Raw genomic sequence first — 24039 nt, forward strand, 5'->3', positions numbered from 1 at the left:
CACATTCTCAAATGACATACATACTTTTTGATTTTAGAATTTTTCTCTTTTTCTGCTATAAAATATTTAAATTCACTACTAAATATTAATCGTTTAGACCTTAATTACAAACCAAGAATCATAATCATGGGAAAATATATAAATAACACAAATCTCTTTACAACGTAAATCCCGTTTCCACAAGAATGTTTCAATATGGCCGTCCTAAGTAAAGTTTGAAAGTTTAATCGCGAAATTATGGCGAAAGCTGCCAATATGGGGAACGAACATATAGAATGCATGGCATCATCTATAGTTCGAGAATATTTAAGTAGAAAGGTGATGTAAATATACCTACATTATACTTAATAATAGGTGGCCGGTGTTGCCAGTAGGCTTAGAGTTCTACTTTTTAAAATTTTTTTTTTTTATTTTGAAAGAATACAAAATCATATCAGTTACACTAATGATGGAAACATGTTGTGAATAATTAGTTGGATTCTCCTGTTTTCCATTGAATATTTTGTTAACAGGGCTCAATCAGCTTACAAATAAATTTGATAAAAACAAACTGCATAAAGGGAGACAACTTAATTAATTTATCTGTCTTATACACCTGATCACTTTCTAGAAATCCATACATGTGAACCTCCCGGCGGGAGTACAATAATCCTGTTTTCAGGGATCTCCTTCCGTGTATGAAATATTTTATGAATGAAAATTTACGGACACCATATTTGATAATTTGAAATTTCTTACTACCCTACGGGTGTAATTGACACCAGTGTTAAATTTTACCTGTTAATTAAAGAAGATGTCTAATTATATGGCTTCACGTAACAGCTTGGGTGTCAAACATACTGGTAATTAACGATGTTTACCTTTGGGTAACTGACGTTGTGTATTATAAAAACTTATAATAAATTTTTGTAACTTCCCTTTGGTTTATCCTGTTTTCAGTTATTTTGCTTTTAAAAATGTAAATTGTAAAAAGAATATAAACATGATAAATGAATAATATTTTAATCAAAGATTCATATAAGGATGGTTATTTAATGAATTAAAATGTTTTGGGACAAATAAAAAATATATAAATATATAAATTATTTTAGGAATCTAGACTTCTTTTCAAGGATTAAAAATTGAAATTTATATGAAAAGTCTGACTCATCTGTTATACACCGACCGTGCAAGGGCTGTATATAGCCAGTCAATATTGTTAAAAGCTTCCATTTGTTGTCTGTTATACTGACTGTACGAGGGCTGAAAAGCCAGTCAAGGCCGTTAAACACTTCCATCATCTGTTAAAAATTGCCATTTATTCCAATACAGTAATGGATTGTACAATGATGTAGATTTCAAACTGATTAATAATCTTTGTCAGTTTTACTTCTATAATCTCCTTTTCAATTTCAGTCAGTATAGTAGATTTTCAATGACATACATGTAGCCAAATATAGCTAAAACATTTAACAATGTTTGAGTCTTAAGTTTCTAGAAATATGACTTTCATAATGCTTATTAATAGACCATGCAATGATATTGTTATTGTTTTTTTTTTTAATTTATCATGTTACAAACTGAAACATACATGTATATTTCTTTCTTATTTGTCTATACAGTTACCAATGATAAACAATAAACAATAAACAGATTCTTCTCAACAGATTTTTTTTAATAATGTGATATTATTCAAATAGAAAGGCAACAAGGATAGTATAAACATAATACATTTTAATTGAAATTTGATGAAAAAAAACACTGTTAAATGTTTGTTAAAGGCAATTTCTACTTTATACAGTTACATTTATGACAATATTATGTCGATTAAAAACCTCCTGATCTGAGTCCTAATCTCCTGACCAAAATTCAAAATCTCCTGATATGAGTTTCACAGTTCATCACATGTATGGAAATCTGTTCTGCTAGACCCGAGAATTTGTTCTTGAACTGTTGACGTCATACAACAATCACTTTTCCATTGTGGCGTCAGTCATATCGGGTATGACGTATAAAATTTTCTGACGTCAGACACACAAATCAATGAATGTGTTTGTAGATAGATGTTTTTGTGTTCTGTTAAATTGTTCCTTTTAAAATTGTTATACGATGATGACTGATGTACCCATATTTTGACTATTCTATTTATTGTGTCTGTTTAGTTAACGCATCAATGTAAATATAACGGAATTTGATGAGACTGTCATCAAAGTGAGAGGGTAAGCGCTATAAAACCAGGTAAAATCCACCATTTTCTACATTTGAAAATGCCTGTACCAAGTCAGGAATATGACAGTTCTTGTCCATTCGTTTTTGATGCGTTTTGTTATTTGATTTTGCCATGTGATTATGGACTTTCCGAATTGATTTTCCTTTAAGTTCAGTATTTTTGTGATTTTACTTTTTTCTATTATCATGATTATAATAATTTACAGGAACTTTTGTGATGTTAAGTTATGGCGTAGAAATAGCAATAAGGTGTATTTCAACAAATTATTAATTGGTCAGGTCAATATTCTCCTCAGCCTAATTAAAACTGGTAAAATTGCTTTAAAAAAAAACAAACTTTTTTTTATTAATTATTTTGCAGACAAAGCAGTTGAAGGCCGTAAGATGTAATTGTTAATTTCTGTGTCATTTGGTCTATTGTTAAGGGTTGTCTTAATGGCAATCATACTGCATTTTCTTTTTTCATATTTATATTGTTTTCTGTAAAAAAAATAGCCAATTAAGCCATAATTTGTCTTTGTCTGTCCTCACTTTGAATTATGATACAAAAATAAGAATAAGAATGAAAAGAGCTCTAGCCACTCAGAAAATTATTAAAAGTAAGAGGCAGTCAAAATCTTTAAAGAAGTTACTCACCATTGCGAAATATCTCCTTCATCCCAAAAAATATGGATGTTCAAATTGTGGTATTTGTAAAAATATTATGGAAGGAGAATCAAATGAATTAAAATTTGGAGAGATTTTCACTATTAATTAGATATAGGAAGATGTGGTGCGAGTGCCAATGAGACAACTCTCCATCCAGAACTCTTTTACATGCGCATCAGGAAATTTAATTTATGTGATTAAATCTAATGGGTGCTAAAAAGATTATATGAGCCAAACAGGAAACACATTACTGTGGTGAACTGTAAATCTCCTCTGTAAATTACAAAAGAGATTTACAGTTCACCGTCAACAAATCCGAAATCCAGAAACAAGAATGATTAAAGTTAGTGAACACCTGGATTTATGCGCTACCAATAAATTACCAAAATACTATGTTGTCCAAATCTATCAATGTGACGACCAATTCACTGAAGAAATGAGAATTAATAAAGAAAATATGTTCATCTAAAAATACAAACCAAGCCCAAACAGATAAGACTCAACTTTTGTAAGGGTTACATCCCTTTTATGTATTGTTACAGACTTATTATCGTTACGTTACCTTACCCATTAGTTACATTTATTATCATTCATGATTATTACAAATATGTGAAACCGGTTGGAGAAAAGATGTAAAAAATTAAAGGACTTTAAGAGCATTTTGGAATTTAATTTAATTTGTATCTACATGTATATATATTTTCTTTTTCTTTTAGGGACTCAAGAATACTCTACAAATTATGGATGAGGAAATGCCACGTACAGAAGGAGCTATCAGTAATAGACAGTCTCTAATGAAAGAATTGCACATAGAAAGACTAATGAAAAGAAATAAGGTCAGTTTAAATGTGGTTATATAACATACATATATAGATATAAGGTAAATTCCTCCTAAACAAACTAAGACTTCTGTTTTTTGCATGGAATAATAATACTATAGGAAAACATTTCTAACATTTAGTGGACTGTTCATTGACCAAACTTTTATTTACCTCAAGCACTTACAGTCCCATCTAACATTCAAGCAACCAACTCTTTCTTCACCTCATAGACTGTGTATTACTGTAAACCATTACTGATCAAAGTATGGCCTTCAACAGGAAGCCTTGACTCACACAGAACGGCAAGCTATAAAGGGCTCCAAAAATGACTAGTGTAAAACCATTTAAAAAGGAAAACCAATGGTCTAATCTATATAAAAAACAAAGAAATAAGAAACACTTATGAACAACATCAACAAAAAACAACCAACTGAACATCAGGTTCTTGACTTAGGACAGGTGCAGGGGGTTTAATCATTTTAAAAGGTACCAACCTTCACCCTTACCTAAAACAATAGTGTAACATCAGAACATAGAAAGACATATTAACACAAACCAGTGAATATACACTGAACAAAATTAATTTGACATAATATTAAAACAAAAATAAAAAAAATAAGGGATGAGATGTTAAAGAATTTCAGAAAGACAACCATAACCTTGAACAAAGAGCCTGAATATTTTTGTTTTAATTTTACCAGGAGAGGGAAGATCCTTTCAGAGCTATGCTAGAAATAATCATTGCCAGCTTTGTTGAGAATGGAGCCAGTCAGTCAAAGTCTGAAAGTAGACCATCTACAGCCCAGAGAACAAAGCCTCAAGACATCCTAGATATCAGTCCTGCGTCAGACAGGCCTAGTTCTCCTGCTGAACAGAGGCAAAACAGGCTATCATCTCAACCTGTTAAGAAAAGTAGTTATTTAATTCTGATTTTATGAAACGCTTTTCTATCTTAAAAGAAATTGTATACATACAAACTTTCATAGAAGGCAATCCAAAGATTTTCAATATAGCTAAAGCAAAATTTTATATAGTTTGAATCCCCAACTTTTTAATACTAAGTTTGTTGCGGATACAAAAAGGTTTCCGTTTTTATGCAGTTAAGCTGCATTATGCGAGCACCCTAGATTTGTGTTCTACCCAATAAATCCTGAAATACTTGCCATTGTTATTATCTAGCTTGTTACTATGTTATATATAACTAATTGAACACTTTTTTAATACTTTTTATTCTGGATTACAAAAAAAATGACCAGAAAAACCTTAAATGATCGTCGATTTATCCAAAAGTTTTAAAGTTACACATAGGAAGTAGTGCTTATTAAAAATCCTTGTGTAGTTCATTATGACTTGTGCTTTTAGCTAAGATGTCAAAGAACAATTGTATGAAATACTTAATCGCCGAAAATCTCTTAAGACAAGCAGTTTAGATTTCCCAAATGACAAAAGTCGTAGGAATATTGTTTGTCATCAATACGTAGTACAACTATGTCAGTAGTCTATTATATAATTCAACTGTTCATGCTGTTGGCGGCAATTTCAAATTAGAAAAAGAAATTTTCGTAGCTTTTCAATTTGGAGGCAGGTGTGCAAATTAGCGGTGGTCCGAGGTCCATGACCTTCCACTTTTGCAAGCGGAATTTCGACTAGGATAGTTGGTTTCTAGCTACGCCCGACGTAGTCGCCTTACATTTGAAAGAAAATAAGAAATTACTTTGCAAACCTTTTCACCATGTTCACCAAAGTCTCCAATTAAACGAGCTAAAAACTTATTTTTATCCGATTATTATTCATGACGGCGATGTTCATTTTGTTCAACCGCTAACTTTATACAGAAAATCGACAACAAAATATTGTATAAATTCGAGTAAAATCGTATCTGATTGACAAAAACAACATTGTAAACATATAACAATGGCGGCCGTGAAGACAAAATCGGATCCGATTCCGGAAGCGGATAAGGGTAATTCCGGGTTTGACGATCATTTACAAAATAAATCCAAGCAGGTGAAAAAATACATCTATGCATGGTAAATGAATATAAACACTAGTATTGTAAACCAAAAGATATATGTAAAAGAAAGAAAAAGCAGAAAAATATTTTATTCAGAAACTAAAAATTACTTTTTGATAAATTTTAATTTAAAAATCCAATATCTAACAATATACATGTTCATGGTCACAGTCTAAATTTTCTTTATAAATGATAAATGATGATAATGCATGTGAGATACTTTTAAAGTGTAAACATATTACTGCAATTTCGAGGGGTTATTTGTTTTTTCTCAATTTTGAAGGGTCAATTAAAGTAGCTGAAAGTTTCATTCTTTATTTTCACAAATAATGCAACTATATTATATATACCTTAATGTAAGTAAATCATATGATATATAGTTGGCATTCTTTGGGCCACTCTACCCCCCTCCTGTTTGATAACTTGGAAACGGTCGAGCTCCCCACCCCTTAACCATATGAGGGGCAGATCCAGGATTTTAGGTTAGGAGGCGCGCAAACTTAAATTTTCGCTGAGCAGAGCGAGGCTAAAAAAAAATTGAGGTAAAATTATCGGAATTTTCTTTATTAAGCTGAGAACAACCCATGCTTTGCAAATTTAAGGGGGGTGCAAGCCCGCAACCCTCCCCCGTCTGAATCCGCCCCTGCATATATTCAAGAATAGGACAATTATAATAAATAAAAAATGAAATATAGGGGGAGTCCCTGGAGTTACCCCACCCCCTCCTGTTTGAGAACTTGGAAACGGTCGAGATCCACACCCCTTAACCATATATATTCATGTTTGTGACAATATGAAAAATCAAATGAAATATAGGAAGAGTCGCTAGGTGTCACCCCACCCCTCCTGTTTTAGAATTTAAAAATGGTCGAGATCCCCATCCCTTAACCATATATATTCATGTATGGGACAATATAACAAATCAGATGAAAGATAGGGGAGTGCCTGAGGTCACTGTTCACCCTCCTGTTTGAGAACTTGGAAATGGTCAAGATCCTTACCCTAAACCATATATACTCATGTATGGGACAATATAACAAATCAAATGAAATATAAGGGAAGTCCCTGTGGTCATCCCAACCCTCTTGTTTGAGAACTTGGAAACGGTCGAGACCCCCACACCAAAACAATATATATTCATGTATGGATCAATATAACTAATTCAATGAAATATAGGAGGAGTCCCTTGGGTCACCCTACCCTTCCTGTTTGAGAACTTGGAAACCAATGAGATCCCCACCCCTAAACCATATATATTCATGTATGGGACAATATAACAAATAAAATGAAATGTAGGGGAAGTCCCTTGGGTCACCCTACCCCTAGTGGCGGATCCAGAAATTTTCATAAGTAGGGCCCACTGACTGACCTAAGAGGGGCCCGCTCCAGTCACGCTTCAGTGATTTCCTATGTAAGCAACCAATTTTTTTCCCAAAATGGGGGGGGGGGGGGCCTCCTGCCCCCTAAATCCTCTGCCTACCCCTACTTGTTTAAGAACTTGAAAACCGTTGAGATCCCCACCCCTAAATTATATATATTCATATGTAGGGGACAAAATAACAAATCATTTACATTTACTATGGGCAAGTCAGTCAGACCTCATCTTTGATCCCTGTTGTAGTGAACATTTGTCTGATTCGTGTCTCATAACTTTTATACTATAGAACACAAACTCAGTTTTCTTTCCAGGGATACCAGTCCATTCATATTATTACATGTTCATACTACGTCAAATTGAACTCCTAGCAGTCAAATAAAACCAAGGTTAACTACCAAGTAGAACAACTGCAATCATTGGGAACTTGTACTACTGCAGACTCACCATAAAAAATATACATTGATATATGCATTGCTTTTGAATCCTTGATAACATAAATTATTTGCCTTAATAAATAAATCATTAAATAACATGAATGTACTATATATGAATGTTTAATATTGAGGCAACATTGCCACAGTTTTCATAATTACGGTTGCCTTGGTTTTTGGTTAAATGCCTTCAGCGCTTACAGCGCTTTTATTTTTTTAACTTTCCATATTCTGAATTATGATCCACAAGAAGTTCAGGTAAACATTGATTATATAAATGTAGGAACCAGTTTAATATGTTTATATAAATGTAGGAACCAGCTTAATATGTTATTTTGATTTTCATCCTCTGACTTTCTTTAAATTATATGTTACAGATACTACAGTTAGATCTGGTGACTTACTGATTGAAGATGATGTAGAAAGTCACACAGTTCTTGGTGATGGAAAAGCTGGACTAATGGACACGCCTATTGTGGCTGAAATAGACCCCCCACATAGAACACAAACTAGACCAAGAAGTGCCAAAATTAAAAATATGGGTGGTCCAGTTACATCAAATTTAGATGTATGTATGTTATGTGATCAAAGTAAATACAAGTTAAAAAAAACAATTGAATTTTTTATCATTACCTATGATATTTTACTGCTGAAGATTTCCATTGAATACTTACATACACAAGGTGTTATATATATTTGATGAGGGTAGTAATGCCCTTTACCATCAGGCTTCAAATGGTCATTTTTGGCTACTGTTAGTGTCAAATTGATTAAAATTGTACCATGATTCGTCATCATATCCTTATTGTGATTCGTCAGTGGTCTCAAATAATTATCTTTACCGATTTTTTTGGAAAAAATTTAACCTGAATATTAAAAACCAGTTGATTTTTTGAGCGTCTAAAAGTAGCCCCATTATGACTCTCTTAATTAAAATCTGAACATATTATTTGAACACTTTGTCTATTGTCTGTTGACCTCAAGATTTCTTTGTTTTGTTTTTGTTGAATTGCTTTTTTATTGACATTTATTTCACTTATCTTTTTTATTCCCAATGAATTGTATGTGAAAAGGGAGATACATTTGTTTAAATTAATCAAGGGAGACAACTCTGTCAACTATTATTGGTCAAATTCTGTTGAATATTAAACTTCTTGAAGTTATGATGAATAACTATCCATTTTAATATAATATCTGACAACATATAACTACAAAGTGAAATATACAAATCTGCCTATTTTACTGTTTCAAAAATTTTCAACATTTCAAAATCCTCTCATTGAACAAAAAATACTGAATTTCTATAGGTAAAGTATGTATACATGTAAAGCTTAATGAAAATGACTCTGTCAAACTTTGTATTAAATTTGAAGACACAGTAAATACAGCCTAAATATTGATTTTAATATTAAAATGCTGAGAAATGTGAATACTCAACTATTTGACAATATAACTAAATTCTGTTGATGATAAAGAAAGTATCTAAATATAAGACTGACAAAAAGTCCACTTGAAAGACAACAGAATTAACTACTTGATAAAATGATGTGGTATATTACTTTACAAAAATGTCTTAATAATCTATATTGATACAGCTTTGTACAAATGTCAGTATTCACCTCAAAAGCTTACAAAACCTTTAAACAGACTTATTAAGAAGGGATATAGTTATGATACTGTTGTCAGGTCATTAGGCCAAGAAAAAATATATGTCTGTTTCCTGCTGCCAAGGCAAAAAAATCAGGGTCGGTAGGTCGGGATTTTTTAATTTTTTTATTTTTTTATTTTTTAAAGCAATTGCTTTTATGCCGTCGCGTATGGCCATCTTTGTGACCCAGATCAGAGACTCCGCCCAGATCAAGCCATAGTGTTTTGTTAAACAGGCTCCTGGTCAGTCATTCTTTAACACCTATGTATGTTTTCTAATGCAATACATAGCTTGAAACTTTAAAAAAAAGTTAGTGGATTTAAGAAGTTTCAGAATATGTTCTTGTAGATGTATTTTTGTATTTAAAGGGTCAACCGTTTGACTATCAAATAACATAGAAGTCCGAGTGAAAAAAAGTACATTTTTATAAATGCGATTCCGTTTTCCGCCGTTCGTACGATGTTTCAACAAAATATGGATTCATTTCAGTTGTTGATTTAGTATTGAAAATTTAACTGAATTATCTCCTAATAAATACGGTTTTTTATGTTTAATTTGTGTTTCTTTAAGAGGTCAGGTGCTCTTGTTCATTCATAAAATTATCGTTCATTCATACATTTATCGTAAAATCAAAATCACGTCAAATTATTACCTGTAATCTAAAAATAGACAAACTTTATTTGCGCAAATAATTTAGCGGAACGAAACCCTTGTTGAAAACACATAACAATAAGTTCGTTTTCCTTTTCTGTCAAAACTCCGTAATATTTATCGATCACCTTACTAATGAAATGGACCCATCCAAACGTAGTAGATGCCAAGTCGGTCCAGATGAAGAGATATTTACAATTTGGAATTTTCTAGTTTATTAATACATAGATTGAAAAAAAGTACGTCTTTTTAAATATCATGATCAAAACTGGGTTTGCATAACAAATGTCAGATGAAACCATTATCCTCGTCTTTTCAGTGAACAAGTCTACTACTTTTGTTGACACTCGACGGTCCACCGTGTTAGCAATTTTATTTCACATGTTTTCGAAATATTGAAGATCATTTTTCGCAATGTTTCCTGAAAATTGATAAATATCAAAGCAACGTAGAGCTGTTTGTTCTTGTTCGTATAATAAAATTGAGAATGGAAATGGGGAATTTGTCAAAGAGACAACAACCCGACCATAGAAAAACATACAACAGCAGAATTAAGGTCACCAACAGGTTTTCAATGCAGCGAAAAATTCCCGCACCCGGAGGCGTCCTTCAGCTGGCCCCTATACAATATATATACTAGTTCAGTGATAACGATTTAATGTCATGTTTGTCTGTGATGACCCCCCTTTTCGGGATTGCATGAGAATTCCTATGGATAGAAACAAGTGCCTGTGCTCGTACCGCATCAGAAGGACACATATCAACTGAGCAATAATGTTTGGAACTTAGTTTTAAAAATGATGACAAAGTAACGTTATGAAAATATTTTTATTAAGCTGAAATATACATTTATTCTTTACATGTTTATGTCTTGTAAGATATTTTATTTCTTTCCCGTTTTTTAACATTTGCGTCTGGAAAGTTGAAATGTTTTAACTTAATCATTTGTGTTAATGGTTAAATATAAATTAATAATGAAAATTGTTAAAATTAAATCAATAAAGGAAATTATTGCCAAGGAAGTTACAAACACTACCAGGGGATAATCCATGATGATTTCTTTTTGAGTTATATGTTTCAGCACATGTATATTTGACCCCAACTTTAGCCTAGTAAACGTGTTGTCTCCTTGTGAAATATAAAACATATTAAAAATGACTTTCTGCTAAAGTCTTTTATTTATATAAAGTTAAAACCTTCTTACTTTTAACTAGACAACACTCATGTCAGGTTTAATTCTTGTATATATGTGGATGAAAAATAAAATTCCCCAAACATTAACATGGCAGCAATTGCTTTTACAGCCTTTAAGGCTTTGATTTTTTTTTTGCACTCCCTGTCAGATTTGCAGATGGTTAAATGTCATGTTTGGTTAGGGTCCTGTACCCTAAAATTATTTAATCTCTTTAAAGAAGCTTTAATTGAATAATCCTCCCAGTGTCAACATTTTTTATACCTTAATTGTATCACATTTGTGCTGGGAGCAGAAATTTTGATTGTTTGGGTATAGTAAAATACGGATCTGGATCGGAATGGAAACGAATTTTTCCGGACCTGAAACGATTTTTTTCCAGAATTGAATAAAAAAATCTAGGGTCGGGGGCTTTGAGTCGGGGTCGGTTGGGAAACAGGAAACAGACATATATTTTTTTTTGGCCTTAAAGATTGCATATTTTGGTTTTAATATTGATTCACTTGTAGAGTCTTTGCATCGGACTTAACACATTTACATGATTTATTTAAAAAAAACAGCATGACACAGGTTATGTTCTTCTCATATGTTTTATGAAAGTATGATACTAAACCCCTAACGGGTGGGATTGTCCCTGATATTCATATGATGAAGACATAATCTTTCAATCAGTTTAATTGAGGTCTGGAGCTGGTATTTCAGTTAACTGCTAGTTGTTATTTATGTATTATTGTCATTCTATTTATTTTCTTTTGTTACATCTTCTGACATTGGTCTTGGACTTCTCTTGAACTGAATTTTAATGTGCGTATTGTTATGCGTTTACTTTTCTACATTGGCTAGAGGTATAGGTGGAGGGTTAAGATCTCATAAACATGTTTAACCTCGCCGCAATGCGCCTGTCCCAAGTCAGGAGCCTCTGGCCTTTGTTAGTCTTGTATGGTTTTTAATTTTAGTTTCTTGTGTATAATTTGGAGGTTAGTATGACGTCCATTATCACTGTTCTAGTATACATATTTTTTAAGGGGCCAGCTGAAGGGCGCCTACGGATGCGGGAGTTTCTCGCTACATTGAAGACCCATTGGTGGCCTTCGGCTGTTGTCTGCTCAGCTCTATGGTCGGGTTGTTGTCGCTTTGACACATTCCCCATTTCCTTTCTCAATTTTATTGTAATTTTAATTTTGATGTCATTTAAATGAATTTGAATGAAAGCTCAACTTTTGTTTTCTAATCAATATTTGATCTGGCTCTCATAGAATTTTATATTGAATTAAAGCGGTTTACAACTCATTTCAAAACAAGTTTTCTATAAAATTAGTTACTGTTATTTGATGTATATTTCAGACTCTTGGAAAAGGCAGAAACTTTCACAAGCCACGACCGCTGTCATCATCTGGAAGAGGAGGGAAAAAACTAGATCTTTCAGATTTGAATTCAGGACATGATATTATAAAAAATGATAAATTGTCCTCAGATTTTAATAATGACAGTCTAACAGTAAAAAAAGTGGTTCCTGAATTGAAAAGAGAAAATCCTAGAATGATTCATGTGAGCTCTGAACCAATTATTGAAAATATTGACAGTTTAATTAAAAAAGAAAGAAAATCTTCCATAAAGGATATTTTAGAAGTTGATGCTTCAGAATCCCGTCCCAAATCCTCAGTTGGTCGACCCAAATCAAACAGAAGACAACAAGACAAAGAACCAGTAACCTATAGTATAGAAGATTCCAGTATTCTACAGAGACCTCCAACTAGAGGGGGCCTAGAAAGGTGATTAATACACTACAATTTATGCTTCTTATGAAAATATTGCTGCTTTGTTGTTTAGACCTATTCCAGAGTTTTATATCAACAGGTTAGATATTATTGATACCTTTAGGATTACAAATTGACCATAACTTTACATCTTATCCCCTTTTCAAAGCAGCTTTGTTATTTAGTTATCACGATTTAGAGGACAGGTCAATTTTCAGAATAAATTCAGTTCCTCAGAATCATTGCATGATTAGATAGCAATATCATTTTAAAATTAAGATTAAGGGAATTGTTTTTTTTTAAACTGAACTTCTTGTTTAATGTTAATGCCTTTGATACATTGTAAACATTTTACAATAATGTGGTGATTCATTTTGCTGTTTATTTATACAGAGGTATATTTCAGGACATCATCATCTTCATCGTTAAAGAGTGCCAAAAGCTTAACATCTAAAGTTGGCGATGTAGAATTTGGAGATGTTGATGATCTAGATAATGACCTTGCTGATTTACAACTAGGTCCAGCTATGCCATCCTCACGCCCTATACAAAATCTTACAGATGCACGTCCAATCACATTGCAAACTGCCATTAACTTGAAAAGTGTAGTTTTTGGAACAGGCAATCAGAATTTTAATGATGAATGGCGGTATCAAAGTTTTACATTTTGTGATATTCCTAAATTACAGTATGGTCTTGTCCAAAAAAAGGTAAGCTAATAATAGAGCATATATGGTTATTGGTAAAGCATTAAATAAAAAAGATTTCAAGTATGTGCATAAAAAAATTACTTAACATAGCCCTGCAGAATTTTTCAGCAGCATAGTGGTATGTTTACATATTTAACCCCGCCACATTATTTATGTATGTGCCTGTCCCAAGTCAGGAGCCTGTAATTTAGTGGTTGTCGTTTGTTTATGTGTTACATATTTGTTTTTCTTTCATTTTTTTTTTTTTTTACATAAATAAGACCATTAGTTTCTCGTTCTTGTTTTACATTGTTTTATCAGGGCCTATTATAGCTGACTATGCGGTATGGGCTTTGCTCATTGTTGAAGGCCGTACGGTGACCTATAGTTGTTAATGTCTGTGTCATTTTGGTCTTTTGTGGATAGTTGTCTCATTGACCATCATACCACATCTTCTTTTTTATATATTATTTCATGTGACATTTCAAGGGAACATGTAGCCAGCCTTGTTTATACTATTTTGTATTGTATGCCCTACACAATGGATAGATAGGGATAACTATTTATTGTTTTGGGTAGGCTCGACACATGGGGTACAAGTCCAATCGGCACCTGGTCAAATCGGCACCCATAGAAAAAGTTAAATCGACATCTAGTCAAATCGGCACCCATTTAAAGTCAATTCCGCATCCAATGATATTTGATATGATTTACATATGGGTCAACATTTACAATTAATTCTCCATAGGCGGTAATGGTAACGTTTTCCTCCGTTGCTCAGTCCATATCGTTTACTTGAACATGTATGATGGGTCATATCAAAGCTGGTACATTTATACATGTCTGGTTAAATTTTCAGGGTGGCAAGTGAGATTACTTTTTTCGCAAATTGCTGGACCCCGGAAGATGGTGAAAAATGTCACGCTCCTTATGAAATAATCCCAAAATTCTGATCATAAAATTCAATAAAAAAAATGTCCTTTCTAATAATTTATTTCAGGTCAAATCTACATATTTCTTTTCTCATCACATCAGCTCTATAAAACAGTTCTTATTGTTCATTTATGTCCATTTTTAAAATCACAGAATCCACATTGTATGGCGGACTAATATTTTTTTTAATTTCGTCATCTGAGTTCCTCATCTCAAGGTCCATTAGGGATCCTGACCCATATTGAAATCCAAACTTCTGATTTTTCCAAATATTTTTATGTGATCTTCATCGGTATAACATTCTGAATAAATCTGTGTATTTTTGTCCATTTCTGAAAAAAAATAAAGTTGTTTTAGCACTATAAGGCAATGACACTTTCGTCGCTATATTCATTTATTTTGAATACAATGTGTATGTATAATTAATTTCTTCCAGAATACCTTCACTAGTCAAAACAAGTACAAAACTTCTGATTATAACCTTCAATTACAATACACAGACCCTGTTAAAGCATTCTATAAAACTTTCTTGTGCCTTAAAGTGCATTTTGACAGAGAAATTATGCAAAAATGAAGATTTTATTAAAAAAACAACACCAAAATAATTATTCTTACTAGTGGAAATCGGGTATTTAATACTGTGGAAACCACTCTAAACTACTGGGAAAGTCATCCTTATCATATAATTAGAGTGCAATATAGTGCAAATTTTCAAACTTGTCCTTTCACATAATTCTTTTTGAGAAAAAATGTTTTTTACATGTATTTCAGTGAAAACCTTTTATCAGTGAGAAATCCACATGAGGTTTTAAAGGAAACATTGTGACATCACATGTATTATGGTGTCATTAAATAACGACAGATCAAAATAGTGCTAAATATAGTTTGCAGTGTTACGTGAGAAACAGTTGCCGCAAGATTTAGCTCGAAATATTGAGTCGAAACGATCTGTAACTAAGCCTTTTCATTTAATACCAAGACCATAACAACAGTTTTCATATTAGCATATTTTTAACATACCGACTGTAATTTCAATTGCATAAATACCATAAATAAACAATTAAGAGCTTGCCTAATAAAACAAAATGCTTACCAGTTATTCAGGACTTTTTAAAACCTCTAGTTTGCCATCTCAGGTTAAAAAGTAACGATATGTCTGGAACTGAAATAAGACCCAAAAAAATACTCAGGCTGTGTTACCATTTGATTTAAATACATAAGTATCATTGAGAGAGAAAAATCTTATTCTTGAAAGTTTAATCACAAAGAAGACAAATTCTTCTCCCTTGTGGCTTAGCCACCTTCATTTAAACCTTTTATATTAGAAGCAATGGGTAGTAGCTAACTAGCTTAATAGTTGAATAGGTGCAGAAATATTGTTTGCAAAAAGGTTTGACCTCCCCCTTTTTCATTGAGAAATGATAATATTTTTTGTTTTGCAAAATAATAATTCATGATTTTCTTAAAACATGTACATGTTTTTTCTGTTTTTATTTGCATATGATATCTACTGACCAATGTCAAATCATTGGATAAAAGCACATGCGATGATGTATCTCACTTTACTCGTATGAAGTGTGTTATCTCCCTTGATTATCAGGTATTCTTGTAGACCAGAGTGATAATTACATAACAAAGACTATATTGTGTCATGTTTACTTACAATTTAATAATATTTAAAAGTTATTTCTAGCCTTTTTCAATATAGTAAACAAATTCCTTTCGGATCTCTCGGAAGTAAACAAAGTTATGATTGTGCCTAAAAAAAGTGTTCAGCCCCGTGCCAGTAATGCATGTTAAAAGCAAAAATTTCATTGAGTTTTTGCTGATCTTTATCAATAATATTTATCTTAAACCATTTATAATAACTAGGTATAAATAAAAAAAACTACTAACCATCATTTTCGGTGGTGTGCAAGGTGAAATCATCCATAAATCAGTTTGAAAACTTCTGGAATAATGCTTCTAATTTGGGTCATTTACAATTAATATTCCATAGGCAGTAATGGTAATGTTTTCCTCCGCTGCTCAGTCCATATCGTTTACTTGAACATGTATGATGGCTCATATGAAAGCTGGTACATTTATACATGTCTGGTTAAATTTTCGGGGTGGCAAGTGAGATTACTTTTTTCGCAAATTGCTGGACCCCTGAAGATGGTGAAAAATGTCACTCTCCTCATGAAATAATCCCAAAATTCTGATCATAAAATTCAATAAAAAAAATGTCCTTTCTAATAATTTATTTCAGTTCAAATCTACATATTTCTTTTCTCATCACATCAGCTCTATAAAACAGTTCTTATTGTTCATTTATGTCCATTTTTAAAATCACAGCATCCACAATTGTATGGCGGACTAATATTTTTTTAATAACGTCATCTGAGTTCCTCATCTCAAGGTCCATTAGGGATCCTGACCCATATATAAATAATCCTAAAAATGTATTAATGATCTTTTTATTTTTAGTCATTTTGGGGTTGGATAAAATAATTAGATACATTGTTAAAAATGAATTCCTAAATTTATTGTTTTTAAAAAGTTTTATCTTTAATGAGGCAGGAACATATATATTATACATATATATATGTTAGATATACTGTTCCCAGAATGAGGGTAGTGATGCCCTTTACCGTCAGGCATCGAACAGCCATTTCCGGCTACTGTTAGCATCAAATTGGCTAAAATTGTACTATGATTTGTCAAAATATCCTTATCATGATTTGTGATTCATTAGAGGTCTCAAATAATTATTGTTACTGTTATTTTTGGAAAAAAATTATTCAATTTTTTTTTATCGTCTAAAAGAAACTGCATATTTTATCGTCATGCACCAAAAATTACCATTAACATCATTTATCAAGAATTTTTACTGTTATAAACTTATTTGTCATAATGATACCCCCATTACCACCCTCTTTAATTTATCAGTTACATAATTAACTTATTTGTTGTTTAAACTATTTACAGGTAGCTTATATATTGCTGTTTTTTCTTCAAAAACTTAATAAAACAATGAAACCCTTAAATACCCTGTGTTTCTGTTACCCCACCCTTGACCTTATCAAATATTTTTGATAGTCTAAAAGAAAGTGCATATTTATTGTCATGCACCAAAAATTATCATAAATGTCATTTGGCAAGTATTTTTACCATTATTCATCATAAAGATACCCCCATTACCACCCTCTTTAATTTATCAGTGACATAATTAACATTTTTGTTCTTTAAACTATTTACAGGTAGCTTATATATTGCTGTTTTTTTCTTCAAAAACTTAATAAAACAATGAAGCCCTTAAATACCATGTGTTTCTGTTCCCCCACCCTTGACCTTATCAAATATTTCTGATAGTTTTCCTGACCTATTCACATATTTTCAAGCCTGAAAAGGTGACCTATTCAAGGGGCACATATCCTATCACCTTGTATATAGGAAGTGGACCCCTCAAGATAGAAACACCCCACACCCACCTAAAAATATAATAAAATATATAAAACATATCTAACATTGGTGCCAAAATGACTACAACAGGTGCCAATTTAACCAGGTGCAAAATTGACTAGGTGCAGATTTGACTATACCCACTGCCGATTTGACCAGGTGCCAATATAACCATTCAAACAGGAAAACCAACAGTCTAATAAAAAAACGAGAAACGAGAAACAAGTATAAGTTACATAAACAAACGACAACTACTGTACATCAGATTTCTGACTTAGGACAGATGCAAACATTTGCAGCAGGATTAAAAGTTTTAATGGTACCAAACCTTCTCCCTTTTTCTGAAACAATTGTATAACATCACAACATAGAAAAACACACGATAAAATATCAATTGGAAGACCTGTTACAACTTCAAGATTGAATTTGTGATGACATTAGATTTAATACCTGTAACTGTGTATTATTTGAACCATGAAATGTCATTTAATAGTTTCTGTACATCATTGTAGGGTGGATCCTGTGGTGTTATGGCTGCTATTCAAGCTACGGTATTACAATCTTTATTGTTCAAAGACGGTAGAATTCCACTTAATAGATTGTAAGTAGTATTTGTTTCATATGTAGAAATAGCAAATAAACAGGAAAAATAATAGAAACTTATCTTTTCGATACTCACAGCTATTCCTTATCAGCTGAATCAACATGTTTATTTGGGAAATATTTTTTTATAGCAAACAATATTTAAGTAATGAAGTTCTATAATGTGTTCTCTGGACAGAGTGTGACATATAAAAACCACTTTGTGTAATGGAGCAGAAAACACCAGCCTTCATATTAATTAATTAGTTTTTGTATTGAAGAAGGATTTAAAACACTTCTATTATTATAAATCTGACAATTATCAGGTGTACTTAAAAAAAAAACATATAAGGAGAAAATATTTTCCTTTTCCTATATTTATCAGTGGAGAACCTACCAGTATAGAGAGGTCCACTGCCCTTGCCATAGCTTTAGCCAAGATATTCTGGAGATGTGGTGAATACAAAACTGCTGTTGTTGTCATGTAAGTCATTATTAACCAGTATTTTAAGCTTACTGTGGATACATTTTAACTGCAGAATTCTAATATTTGTGGATTGATTTCCTGTATAAAGGTGAAAGATTGAATGTTAAAAATGTTCAGTGTAAAAAAAAATCCACAAAAATGAGTACTGGGGAAAACAAATGAATCCACATTACTTGTATTTATGTAAAGGTAATTTTATGTAGGCTGTTAACCAGACAGATATAATTGGGTATTGTCATTTTTTGTTTTAATAGTGATAATATTAACTTAAACTGCTATACATGAGAGTAGTTTTGTTATTGTGAACCCTAGTATGCAAAAATATTTATGTGTAAAGTATGCATCTTATAGTTGGTTAATTTGGCAAGGAATGTTGACCTTGATGTTTTTCATGTAGCTCATTTATGCTGCAACGACTTCCAATAAACTGCAGATCCATAACTTGAACAATCACATACCTTTTCTGAGTGAAGTAATTATAAGCATTTATAGAAACGATGAACTGAAACACATGGTCAATGTGAGATAATATATATAAATCTGCATAATTGAATAAACAATGAATAAACATTTAATGTTTATTTCTTGTACTACTATGTGTGTTGTAAATTAACAATGAAGTAAGCTCAATAGTCCATGTTGTTAAATTTAATTTTTTAAAGATATATAATTTTATTTGAAGTTTGCATTTGCTGTTTTATTATTAATATATATATAATAAGAAATATAAGATAATACATATTTGTGTTTCAGGCCATCAGGGAAATCTCAGTTCCAAGGAAGTAGCAATAAATATAAATATGATGATTATACTGAAACTGTAAGTATGTGTACAACACTTTATTGTTTGACAAGTTTTTTTTCTTACTGAGATACTTTCTTAAAGTTAATGTATTTTTTGATTTGAATATTGTAAAATTATTTCAGCTTAGTTGAATGTTATTTGACCCATGCTAAATCCTCCAGCTTCTTACATTACTCAAGATGTCCAAAAGATGGCACTCTACACAAGGCATCTGATTTAGCATCACCATTCTGACCCAATTTGACATCCCACAAAGCCAAACATACTCCCCACTTTTGCAAAGGTTTTACTACATGTACTGGTCAAAAGAAAACCAAGAGATACCATATTTCTAGTCCCCAATCACCCTTTGGAGATTAAGAAAATATAAAGATAATTGTTTCATTTTTTTTTTGTATATAGAGCAACCTAGACATTCCAGGAGTTTTTTTTAACTTCTTTTGTAGTTGATGATCAACCATTTTAAAAGCTATGAAGACCTGCAGAGTTTTGTATTACAAAATATTAGACAGGTGAGTATGATATATTTTATGCAGTGATTTTCTCAATATTTACACAAAAATGTTCATAGTAAGTCAGGCTTAGATACTATATTGTCTAAATATTTACACAAAAATGTTCATAGTAAGTCAGGCTTAGATACTATATTGTCTAAATATTTACACAGAAATGTTCATAGTAAGTCAGGCTTAGATACTATATTGTCTAAATATTTACCGAAAAATGTTCATAGTAAGTCGGGCTTAGAAGCTATGTTGTCTAAATATTTACACGGAAATGTTCATAGAAATTCAGGCTTAGATACTAAGTTGTCTAAATATTTACACAGAAATGTTCATAGTAAGTCAGGCTTAGATACTATATTGTCTAAATATTTACACAGAAATGTTCATAGTAAGTCAGGCTCAGATACTATATTGTCTAAATATTTACACAGAAATGTTCATAGTAAGTCAGGCTTAGATACTATATTGTCTAAATATTTACACAGAAATGTTTATAGTAATTCAGGCTTAATTACTATGTTGTCTAAATATTTACACAGAAATGTTCATAGTAAGTCAGGCTTAGATACTATATTGTCTAAATGTTTACACAGAAATTTTCATTCTAATTCAGGCTTAGAAACTACTATATAAAAAAATGTATGAATATTTACACAGAATGTTCATAACAATTCAGCATTTAAATACTATATAGTCTAAATATTTTAAGCAGAGATGTTAAGCATCATTCAACATGCATAATAAATATTCATTTGTCAATAGAAACAATATTGTCACTATACATCAAATCATTTCAATATTCATTCAACATCAGTCAATATATTTTCCAAATATTTATGCCTACGTTGTTTGTGTAATTTAACATGACATAGTACATAATCTCAATATAGTGTATTAAAGTCATCATGCATATGTCTTAATGGTTTCTCCAAAGTGGTAATGGTTTAATAATTATAGGAACAATAATTTTTTCTCTATCTGTTTATTTTGTGTATTTCAGTTTGAATGCGATGGAACGGGAGGTGCTATATTGTGTGTTTATTCTGCTATCTTGTCTCGTTATATTGATCTGTAAGTTTGTATTCAGCTGTCCTGTCTCTTTATATAGCTTTGTAATTATGAAATAGATATTGAAGAACTGGTCATTATTCTGATATATGGATTGTCCACAGGACAGTGGTATTGAATAAGACAGTGATAATGACCGCAGTCAAAGTCAATACTAATGTCATACAGGCAGTCCATTTATCACGATAATGACCAGTTCTTCAATAACTATTATGTTTATTTCATTGAAGAACTATGTTATTAAAAATTCTCATAAATTCAAATTGTTCAAAGCAAACCCAAGATTGAGCTATTGTACATTTTCTATATAATCAGTAATCAGAAAGAGTGAAGACCAGTCATAGTGATAACTATAAGTCACTGCCATTAATTGAAGTACTATTTTCCAGTATATGAATACAAAATAAAGTTTTCTATAATTTTATAATTTACTGGATGACTAATTTTCGTAAATTACTCTAAACAGGGAAACATGCAAAAGTCTGATAACAACTGGTTTTCTGATCTGCTTTTTTTTCTACCAATGGAATTTTTGCCTTAGGAATAAAGAATTTCATGTGGCCCCTTGTTACCCAAAAAGAGAAGCTAATTCTAAATCGATATAAAATAAGTCTTATTTCAGCTTTTGTTTTTTTATATGCCAATACACTTTTTAAAAATCCTTCATATCTGTAAATACAATGATGTATAAAATCAATCAATCTTTAATTTAAAAAATTGACGCCTAAAATTTCAACATTTAAATCTCTATCTTAAACTCATAAGAAACGAGTGACTGGTGAAAAATAATGTTTATCCAATTCTTGAACAAATGCATGTATATATCATAAACTTAGTCCTCTGTGCACGATTTTATCATTTTTTACGTAAATATATCGTATAATCGTCAATTTTTTTTTCTCTGTCTGTTATGATTTAACAAATATGGCTACTCATTAAATGCCGTGTTTTGAAGCCGAAGTTTACCGATTGTCACCTTATAGTAAATAATCAACAAAAATCATGGGTATTTAGCACATGTTTAACATATACAATCAGGTAATTGTTTATTTTAATGACAGATTCATGCGTATTGCTATTACCGGATTTTTACGAGGAGGGTCACGCTGAGTTCACTATGCATACAGAAAATATGTCGGCGAATTGCTTCCTGGCAGCAAGCAATTAAAAATAAGTTAACTTCTTCTAAATGTGGACAAATTAAAGAATTTTCCTCAGAAAAAAGTATATGTACATAAGTTGTATAAGGAAAACTATCCATTTAGTTTTAAAAAAAACATATGCATATATTTTTTTAATTTAAGGTTTCATATGACTTTAATATGTCATGTAATTTCATCATAACTTTCTTGAAGTCAATCAAAACAATACCCTATCAAGGTAAACATTTCAAAATGGGAAAAAAAGACATTTGATATATGTGTATGCTGTTTATACCTAATGTGAAGTGTTTGTGTGTTATTTTATATACGTTGTTTGATTATTGACAGAGTCAAGAGTGATATGGATGAGCCGACAGGGAAATTAATGGGAGCTCATGGTTACTGTACTCAGGTATGAACTCAAGAAATGTAAACACAGCAAAAATACATCATTTTACAGTAATTGACAATGTTATTTTTAGTTGATACTACAAAAGTAAGAAATATAGAGATATGGATTTCTTACTCCTCTTAGATAGATTTAACAGCTCTGGACCTGGAACAGTTCATTTATTCCTATGATAAAGGAAAATTTAACAGCTCTGGACCTGGAACAGTTCATTTATTCCTATGATAAAGGAATACTGTTGTATCCTCTAGCAGATTTTCATTGCTATATGATCGGTTCAGTATACTTGTTCACTGGCATTACAACCAAAATGTGGTGCTCTGTTTCCTTATCGACCTTTCAGGTACTTAGCATGTTTTACTTATGTAATTTATCATATTTATGTTAGACAAACTTTACATATTATATGGCATACTGACATTTCATTTCAGGATTTGGTGAATTTACTGCTGACTGGGAAGGCAGTGTCTAATGTGTTCAATGATGTTATGGAGTTAGAATCGGGAGATGGATCACCCCCAATGGTTCTCAAAGGTATTAGTGGGAGGAGCGATGTAGGACTACTTTCTTTATTTGAACATTACAAATCATGTCAGGTAAAGGTCAATAGAGGTTCTTATAAGACAGACTTATTCCCCTTTGTAGATAAAATCATGTTCTAATGTGACACACTTGTTTTACTTTGTAAATACTGTAAAAGCAGAAATTTTCATGGAGGATTTAACTTCTTATCTACCACAGGCGATCATACAGTTCACTACTACATACAGCTTATTAGTTAGCTACTGCAGCTGATTTGTAGGCTAACTACCAGAGATATTTTGCAGTGTGATAATTTTTACGGCGGTGCAATTAAATATGAAATTATTAAGCAATTACTGTATAGAAATTAAAAATAAAAAATGCATTTAATTCACAATTGTTTGAATTTTTATATATCTGATTTTGATCCAATTATGTACACTAATTAAGTCAATAAATATGTTGAAAAACAAAATTATTTGTCCAAATGTCGTTATTTAACTCCGGTTCCTCGCTTACTATTTCCGATTAACTGATATCACTGCCGATTTAGAAGTAGCCTCCTAACTTCACTTTCGTCTATACTAGTCTGCTTAAAACCCTCAAACTCTTCATCTTCTTCCTCCGATTGGAAGAATGAAGCCCATTTAACGGCCATTGTTTCAATCGCATTTCGCAAACAAAAACACGTGTTAAAAACAATG

At 31.7% G+C, this 24039-nt stretch overlaps 1 protein-coding gene and 1 long non-coding RNA gene across 3 annotated transcripts in view; one reads left to right on the forward strand and one right to left on the reverse strand.

Annotated features, from left to right (window-relative positions):
- The first annotated feature begins 176 nt into the window (after window positions 1-176).
- LOC143065435 (putative ubiquitin carboxyl-terminal hydrolase MINDY-4) overlaps window positions 177-24039 on the forward strand; it is a 30708-nt gene continuing 6845 nt past the window's right edge. Inside the window, exons 1-13 of the mRNA XM_076239003.1 lie at window positions 177-318; window positions 3573-3692; window positions 4379-4589; window positions 7878-8068; window positions 12336-12763; window positions 13155-13458; window positions 18327-18415; window positions 18782-18880; window positions 19637-19703; window positions 20135-20200; window positions 21195-21265; window positions 22753-22816; window positions 23245-23409. Of these exons, the coding sequence (XP_076095118.1) occupies window positions 238-318; window positions 3573-3692; window positions 4379-4589; window positions 7878-8068; window positions 12336-12763; window positions 13155-13458; window positions 18327-18415; window positions 18782-18880; window positions 19637-19703; window positions 20135-20200; window positions 21195-21265; window positions 22753-22816; window positions 23245-23409 (1956 nt within the window). The 5' untranslated portion in view covers window positions 177-237. The remainder of the gene's footprint in view (window positions 319-3572; window positions 3693-4378; window positions 4590-7877; window positions 8069-12335; window positions 12764-13154; window positions 13459-18326; window positions 18416-18781; window positions 18881-19636; window positions 19704-20134; window positions 20201-21194; window positions 21266-22752; window positions 22817-23244; window positions 23410-24039) is intronic.
- On the reverse strand, window positions 14162-16796 carry LOC143065436 (uncharacterized). Of its 2 annotated transcripts, none has more exons than XR_012975470.1 (3): window positions 16267-16796; window positions 15464-15532; window positions 14162-14702 (listed from the first exon to the last, which is right to left on the reverse strand). It is a non-coding gene; the product is annotated as an uncharacterized LOC143065436 (long non-coding RNA). The 2 variants fall into 2 exon arrangements; XR_012975469.1 differs by having other exon boundaries at window positions 16034-16796.

This window comes from Mytilus galloprovincialis, chromosome 2, assembly GCF_965363235.1.
Source record: "Mytilus galloprovincialis chromosome 2, xbMytGall1.hap1.1, whole genome shotgun sequence".
NCBI lineage: Eukaryota > Metazoa > Mollusca > Bivalvia > Mytilida > Mytilidae > Mytilus > Mytilus galloprovincialis.